The sequence below is a fragment of the Lutra lutra genome, chromosome 4 (assembly GCF_902655055.1).
Source record: "Lutra lutra chromosome 4, mLutLut1.2, whole genome shotgun sequence".
In the NCBI taxonomy this organism is placed as follows: domain Eukaryota; kingdom Metazoa; phylum Chordata; class Mammalia; order Carnivora; family Mustelidae; genus Lutra; species Lutra lutra.
In genome coordinates, this window is record NC_062281.1 from 29,740,905 (window position 1) to 29,749,669 (window position 8,765).

General features: G+C 36.6%; 1 protein-coding gene across 1 annotated transcript in view; it reads left to right on the plus strand.

Moving 5' to 3' along the window:
• The window catches only part of NUDCD1 (NudC domain containing 1), a 90,375-nt gene extending 82,136 nt beyond the window's left edge, over nt 1-8,239 (plus strand). Inside the window, exons 9-10 of the mRNA XM_047725933.1 lie at nt 5,104-5,263; nt 7,609-8,239. Of these exons, the coding sequence (XP_047581889.1) occupies nt 5,104-5,263; nt 7,609-7,901 (453 nt within the window). The 3' untranslated portion in view covers nt 7,902-8,239. The remainder of the gene's footprint in view (nt 1-5,103; nt 5,264-7,608) is intronic.
• Nucleotides 8,240-8,765: the final 526 nt, after the last annotated feature.

An 8,765-nucleotide genomic window follows, 5' to 3' on the forward strand; every position in this document is an offset into this window, starting at 1 on the left:
AATGAGAATCCTAACCAGAATGTTCTCTGACCATAACAAATTAGATATTAGTAAAACAGAAAAATCTGGAAAACACACAAATAATTTGGAAATTAAGTAACACATTTCTAAATAACCCATGAGCTATAGTGGACCTCACAAAGGAAGTTAGGAACTTTTGTATTAAATGAAAATGAAGGACAGTACCTGTAGGATGCTGCTAAAGCAATGCTTAGAGGGAATTTTTATAGCATTACAGATTATGTTAGAAAAGGAAAAGTTTATCAGTTTAATAGTTTAAGCTTGCACTTTAGGAAAAGAAGAGCAAACCAAATTTAAAGCAAACGGAAAAAAGGAAACTTAATAAAAGTCAGAGCAGAAATCAATGGATCTGAAAATAATGAAACCAATGAAACCAAAAGCTCATCCTTTGGAAAGATCAAACTTGGCAAGTGTCTAGCCAGAATAACCAAGGAAAAAGAAGAAACAAATTACCAATATCAGGAAGAAAAATGTGCATAAAGGTCCAAAGACACTAAGATGTAACAATGGAATATTACAAGCAACTCTGTTTTCATATATTTGACAATTTAAGTGAAACAAATTCCTTAAAAGACAAGCATTATCACAGTTCACTCAAGAAGGAATGGATGGCTTTAGTAGTCCTATATCTGTTAAGAAGGTTGAATTTCTTGTTGAAAACCTTCTAACAAAGAAATCTCCAGACCTAGATTGCTTCACTGGTATTTTACCAAAAGAAGAAACAGTATCATCCATCTACAGATTATCCCAGGGAATAAAAGGAATACCTCTCAACTTATTTTAGAAGGCCCAGTACTCTAATAGCCAAAGATACGACCAAAAAAAAGTATGAAAAGAGAGAAACCAATTTTGTCATGAATAAAATGCAGAGATTCTCAGTAAAATACTAGTAAATGAAATCCAGTAATAAGTAAAAAGATAATGCATCATGACCAAGTATAGTTTATCTTGGGAATTCAAGGCTGATTCAGCATTCAAATATCAATCAGTGAAATTCAGCATTATCATTAGACTAAAGAAAAATATTTTAGCCACATTTATGCCATTTATGATTAAAAAAAAAAATGCTTGGTAAACTAGGAATTGAAAGTAACTGCCTCCCTGAGAAACCTAGAGTTAACATTGTACTTTATGGTAAAAGACCAAATGCCTCCCCCTAAGACTGGTAACAGACAAGGGTGTGCCCTCATTACTTCTAGTGAGCATCATGCTGGAGATCCATGCTAGTAAAGTGAGAAGCTTTCAAAAATGCCATTCAAACCAGTTTGGACATTTTTCTTTAAACATTGGAAAAAACCTGGGGACATAGAGGAAGTCTCTGGACACACAGAATGCTATGTACTTGGTTGAGTGTGAAAGCTGCTGACCCTGATCATCTTCCAGTGGGTATTTCTTTGAGAACTTAATCATAATACTTTTTGCTTTACAAAATCTTCAGTTATTATAACTGTAGACAGCATTAAATGTTCCCAACTCTAATGACAGATTAGCTTTGTTGGAAATGTTTTTAAAATAATGATTTCTTTCATAAAATATTCATTTAAAAGTATTTATCTAGAACATGGAAATGAGAAGACAAACTTCTGGTTCTCCAGATTGTCTTGTGTGATAGGTGGTCTGTTTGTTTCCTGTTGGCTGCTATAACACATCAGCACAAATTTAATGGCTTGAACAACACAAATTAATTATCTTAAGTTCTAGAGGTTAGAGGTCCTAAAATGAAGCTTTGGGACTGCATTTCTTCTCTGGGCTATAAGGGAAGAATCCCTTTTCTTGCCCTTCCCAGCTTCTGTAGGCTGCCTGCATCCCTGGGCAGGTGGGTGCAGCTCTCCAACTGCATAGGATCTTGTAGGTTTTCTCTGCTATCACTCTGCTTTTGTGGTCTATCACCTTCTGTATCTGTGATTCCTTCCTCTTACAAGAACCCTTGTTCAAGATGCCCCTGTGGCTCAGTTAGTTAAGAGTCTGCCTTCAGCTCAGGTCATGAGCCCAGGGTCCTGGGATCAAGTCCCACATAGGGCTCCCTGCTCAGCAGGGAATCTGCTTCACCCTCCCCCTCTGCCTGCCACCCCTGCTACTTGGGCGTGTTCTGACAAATGAAGAAAATCTTTAAAAAAATAAAAAGCTCTTATTAATACATTGGGTCCATCCAGGGAGGACAGGATTAGCTCTCCAGTTCAAGATCTTAACTAACTCGTATCTACAAAGGCTCTTTTGGGGGTACATTAGTCAGCGGACCATGGATGGTATCCATGCATATTAAGAATCTCACATAAAGGGGCTCCTGGGTGGCTCAGCGGGTTAAAGCCTCTGCCTTCGGCTCAGGTCATGATCCCAGGGTCCTGGGATTGAGCCCCACATCAGGCTCTCTGCTCAGCAGGGAGCCTGCTTCCCTTCCTCTCTCTGCCTGCCTCTCTGCCTGCCTGTGATCTCTGTCTGTCGAATGAATAAATAAAATCTTTAAAAAAAAAAAAAAAAAGAATCTCACATAAATATGATAATTCATTTGGGATGATATACTTGATGCTGGAGGTTCTCAAGAGTTCAAGCAGCTCATATAAACATGGGAATAGGGGAAGTTCCCAGAGCAACTGATGGTTGAATGGAATCTTGGAGGGTGAGAAGGAATCCATCAGGCAAGAAAGGGTAAGAAGAGTCCAGGCAGAATGCTGTGTGAAAGATACGGCAGAAGCAAAGCGTGTGAGATTTCTGTTTCTCTAATTAGTAGTACTTTGACTTCACTGTAATGGAGCCACACATAAAGTAAGTGGGAGCGGAAGAAAAGGAACATGTAAGTCTGAATGATGGGCAATGGCAAAAGACCTACACCCCCATCTTATTTCATGACTGATCTCCCTCAGTGGTTAGCCTTTTACTTGGTGGTTCAGGGCCTTCTGTTCTCTCTCAGTGTTATCTGTTCATGCCAGGATCTGAGTATGCCAGGATCCGAGGTACATTATTTTCATTGTTAATACCAATTACATTCTTAAGGCACTTGGTTCATAAAAGTAAATGAATCTTTATGAAAATATTTTTCAACCCATATTTGTATTTCAACTTTTTTTTTCTCTGAAAGCCCTTGGTAAATAAATAAATGAGAATATTAGAGGGACATGCAGGGAAGAGAGCTGAAGCAGTGTTGGATCCATCAAACTTACTATTAAAGGCCATGCAGTTGGTGGTTTTGAAAGTAAACCCCATTTAGCCAGTGATTAACAGGAGCAAAAGCAAACCGTGTGAAATTGCTGTTTTTGTAATTAATAGTATTTTGACTCTACTGTAATGGAGATACATATAAAGTGAGAGTGGAAGAGAAGGAACATCTAAATCAGAATAAGGCCCCCCCCTTTTTGTAAGAATAAATGTACCAGTTTTAAGTGTTTTCACTGTTACATAAACAGAGCTGCAGTAAACATCCTTGTAAGTATCATATACATATACACCGGTATAATCTGTGAACACGGTCTGTCAGCCTCTCCTTCTGTAGGTAACAAACAAAACTGCTATCCCCAGGCATTGCTGGGCAACAGAAATTGGGTTGCTCTGTCATAGGATTCTCCTGTGGCCTGGAGCCTGTGCTGGCACAGCTGTACCAACAGATCCTCTTGCTGGAGAGTCACTTCACAGTCTTCCCTATTGAATACAGGTCAGGGCTCTACCTCTCATTTTAACCCAATGTTTCATTCTCCGGTCTGCCCTGAAACTCATGAGAGCAATTCAGTTATTTATCACGTACTGTGCATAATTTGTGTTTTCTACATTCAGTCTGATTTTATTGGTATAGTATTTAGGCATTTTAAACTCTGATAATAACATTTCTGTAAAGAATATTATTTCAACCTATTTTCATTAAAAGAAGGAGTCTTATAGGTAGAATCCAAGTGGGAGTCTCAGCCTGTTGGTTTTATGTTAAAATGAATTGCTATAGTCATCAATCTTGCAATAAAAATTTACATAATAAACATTCTAGACATTGATACTATAATTAAATAGTACTTCAGAATAAATAATTTTGCAAACAGACAGATTTGAGCTTGAATCCCAGCATTGTGGTTTTTCTTTGTAGCCTAAAACAAGTTCTCAGAGTTTCCAAGTATGTTCTTTTATCTATTAAATGAAGATAATAATAGCCTTATAGGTTGAGATTAATATTTATAACATGGTTGGCATATAAGCACATGTTCATAAATCCCAGTAGCTATCATTGTTCTTGGTAATTATTACAAGTTAACCATTTGTAAACTTCATATTTGTATTCTGTGATTTAAAAAATTGATATTGCTTTTAAAATTAAATTTAAAATTTAAGGTTTAAAAAATATTCTGCCTATAAATCAGTGTTTTATATCATGTTTTAAATAAACTAGGTTACTAACAGTTGAGAGGCAGTATAGTGTAGTGGTTACGAACATAGATTCCAGGGACACCTGGGTGGCTCAGTCCATTAAGTGTCGGCACTCAGCCCAGATCATGATCCCAGTGTCCTGGAATCCAGCTCTGCACTGGGCTTCCTGCCAAGCAGACAGCCTGCTTCTCTCTCTCCTGCTGCTGCCCCTGCTTGTGCTCTCTCTTTCTGTCAAATAAATGGATAAAATCTTAAAAAAAAAAAACAAAAAAACATAGATTCTGGGTTCAAATCTCAGCTCCACTATTACCAGGCTGACCTTAGGCAAGTAACTTAAAGGCCCTGTGTACCACTTTACTCAACTTTAAAACAGACTTGAGGGGCACCTGGGTGGCTCAGTCGCTTAAGCCACTGCCTTCGGCTCAGGTCATGATCCCAGGGTCCTGGGATCAAGTCCCACATAGGGCTCTCTGCTCAGCAGGGAGCCTGCTTCTTCCCCTCTCTCTCTCTGCCTGCCTCTCTGCCTACTTGTGGTCTTTGTCTGTCAAACAAATAAATAAAATATTAAAAAAAAAAAAAAAGACATGACACTAGCACATTTCTCCCAGGTGCATTTCTGAAGAAGTAATCAGATAATGCATATAGAAAGTTTAGAAAAGTTGCTGACATAGCACTGTGTGTCAGTTATTGGCATCATCACGATTACTTTGTTAATTATTCTTTGTCACTTTGTTTTAGGTGAATCTTGGAAGCAACCAATACCTTTTCTCTGTCATAGTGGATCCTAAAGAAATGCCCTGCTTCTGTTTGCGCCATGATGTCGATGCCCTACTTTGGCAACCACATTCCAGCAAACAAGAGGATATGTGGGAACACATTGCAACTTTCAATGCTTTAGGTATAAAGCTAGCTCTTTGCAAGTATTTTCCATTCTGTCAAAAATTATGGTCTTTTTTTTAAGTTCATTTTTTTTTTAAATCTGAGTGTGTTTTAATTTTAAACGCTAATACTTTTGGAACAGAACAGTAGAATTAATCTGTTTTTATGCTGGTACGGTAGGTCCACTCGGACTAGAAATCAAAGTGGTTATCTAACCACTTGAATCATTCTAATCAGTCATTTGTTTATTCCAAGTAAACTATTCTGAATTAGAACATGAACAGTGGGTTTCATAATACCCTGCATGGAACTTGTATTTAGGTTTCCTCAGAGTAATCTTCAAAAACATGATAAAATTGCTCTAAGATAATGCACATGAGGAGACATCTTTCATGGAACTTCTATGCAAAAGAGAGCCATTGTAATGAACACATTTAGAGAAATGGCGGTAAGCAGAAACCAAATTTATTCTGTAAGATAAAAGAGAAAATGGTTTTTAAAACTGTCTTAAAATTTTAATCAACATAATTGTAGACTTATGCAATAATTGATTAAATGTCTAAATAATATTATGTGGTAGAAGTTTATATAAATTAAACAGTTATTGCTTTATTGAGTGATTTTAAACTGGCAATAGGAAGTAAAATTATACATTCTGAATATAACCTTAATTATGAGATTTGTCCGTTTTCCTTTATATTTAATAATACAGGCTGCTTAATGGTTAATTCAGACTCCAAATGGATTTTTATGATACAGAACACAAAGTTTTGTTGAAAAATTTAAATTTCTAGCCTCAGTACTACAATTTGCAATTCTGAATCTTTTTTCAGTAAAGAAAGGGGTATCTCATAATTTTTATATGCTCAGATTCTTCATTTGTATCCCTAAATCTGTTATCATAGATGAATTCTACTGTGCTTGAATAGAAGTTAAATCATTACATTAGATACGTAGTCTTGAGATATTAGATACATTTAATTATCTCAGGGTTAGCCTGGAGAGCTAATTTTAAAACACTCAAATAGGTATCTACATCCCCTTCACTTTTTCCCCCTCAAACCCTGCTTAATATTAAAAACCGGTATTGAAAGGTGTCTGGGTGGCTCAGGTGGTTAAGTGTCCGGCTCTTGATTTCAGCTCAAGTCAGGATCTCAGGGTCATGGGATCGAGCTCAATGTGGGTCTCAGTGTAGCATCTGCTTGAGATTCTCCCCCTTCCCCTCCTCCCTCCCCCCTATTTGTATGCACACGCTTTCTCTCTCAAATAAATAACAAAAATAAATAAAAATCTTATAAAAACAGTAGTCATGCTCAGTTGTTCCTTTGTTCATTATTTGGTGAGATCTCAATTTACATTAGTGTCCCATTTTTTATTTTTATTTCACATGTTATGACATTTAGTAACTGTGTTCCAATTTGAAAATCCTAATTTATATTTTAGAACATAAATGCCCTTTAACCCCTAAAGATTTTCTTAAAAGACAAGATTTTTTTTCAAAGTTTGGCTTCAAGGGATGTCCTAATTGAGTTTTTAAAATTAGATACTTGAATTTTCATTCTAGCTTTTAGTTATCTCCAGATTCTACTTCTGGAAGCTGAAGTACAACAGAATCCTATTAAACTGTTGGTACTGGTGTGTAAAAAAACCACTAACATTACAGAAATAATAAGAGAATGCATTGTCATATTAGCATTTTCAGGCTTGGGGCCTATATTATGGACACACTCCAGAAATTACAGAGGTATTCTATAATTTTATCTCATTTATTTGATAAAAAAAGAATTCTGTAGTGCTACATCTGTGATTGATGAGCCTAATTATTTTTTTTTTTAAAGATTTGAGAGAGAGAGTACGAGGGAGCACAAGCAGGGGGAGGGGCAGACAGAGAGGGAGAGACTCTCAAGCAGGCTTCACACCCAGTGAATAGCCAGTTGCTCAGCCCAGCCCCACAACCTTGAGATTATGACCCGAGCTGAAATCAAGAGTCTGATGCTTAACAGATTATTAAATTGGCATTTAAAGATAGTTTGACATGTTTTCAATTCTATTGATTTTAAATTTTTAGTGTTTTAATTATTCATGGAAGTAATAAGGAACTATGTCTTATTTCTCTTAAAGAGGTAAAACCCTACCTATTTTGTTCCTTAGGAATTAAAGCTATTTTTGCAGCAGTTGGGAGAAACTGATTATGGCTAATCATTAATGGTTCAGAATTCAACCACTGTTGAGTATTTGTGGTGTATATGTTATTGAGGCATTTTAATTTGTAGTAAAAACTATGAAATATTAAATGCTTAATCACATTTTTCTTTTTTTTTAATACATAGGGTTTTCATCTGTTTGTCTCTTATTTCTTGCCAGGCTATGTCCAAGCATCAAAGAGAGACAAAAAATTTTTTGCCTGTGCTCCCAATTACTCTTATGCAGCCCTCTGCGAGTGCCTTCGCCGAGTATTCATCTACCGCCAGCCCACTCCCATGTCCACTGTACTGTACAACAGAAAGGAAGGCAGGCAAGTAGGACAGGTTGCTAAGCAGCAGGTAGCAAGCCTAGAAACCAACGATCCTATTTTAGGCTTTCAAGCAACAAATGAGAGATTATTTGTTCTCACTACCAAAAACCTCTTTTTAATAAAAGTAAATACAGAGAATTGATTACCCCAACATGTTGGCTTCTCTGTAGTGGAAAAGTATTCAGTGATAGCCAGAAGGATGGTAGTTATACTATAACCTGTTAAGTTTTACTATGTTAAATAAAATTATCTTGTATGAATTTTTTATTTTTTAAAGGATATTGGAAATATATTCAAGAGATTATGATTCTATAGAAGTTATGGGGGAAAAACTGCAAATTTAAAGGAAATTGGCTTCTATAAAAAAAGTAAAGAAAGTATTAGTATGTATAATTTTTTTAAAAAACCGGCTGTGGAATTTCATCTTTTATATGAAAGATGTACAACTCAGTGTTTAAAAATAAAAATATTTATCATGTACTCCTTGTTCATTGATACAGTTTCCTCATTCTGTGCCTATAGAATTTTTGGAGAATAGTTAAATTGCTGATTCTTGTAAATACTTATTTAAGTGGACTAAATAGCTGAAGTTGAGGGGGAATACAACCAACGTACAGCAGGTCCAGTATGGGTACGGTTTGCTGAAGACTAAGATTCTTGTTTTCAGATTATTTAATTTTTTCCATAAATGCAAACAAAGAGAAATGATAAGATTCTACAAAGTGTAGCTCTTATGCATTGCTCTACAACAGACCATCTCAGAACTCAGTGATTTAAAACAAGGACAGTTGAAAATCCTAGATTCACTGATTGGGCCATCTCTGTTCTTTCTACATGGCAGAACAAAGGAACTGGTGGGTGCCATTTCTCTCGCCTGCGCCCAGCCTAGATACACAGACACCAGCAGGAACCAGCCCAGCTTGAACACTCTCCACCGAGCTTGCTAACAGTATGCCCCAGCCCTGCGGACTCAAGCAGATCTTCCCCCGTCTCAAACTCCTCTCAC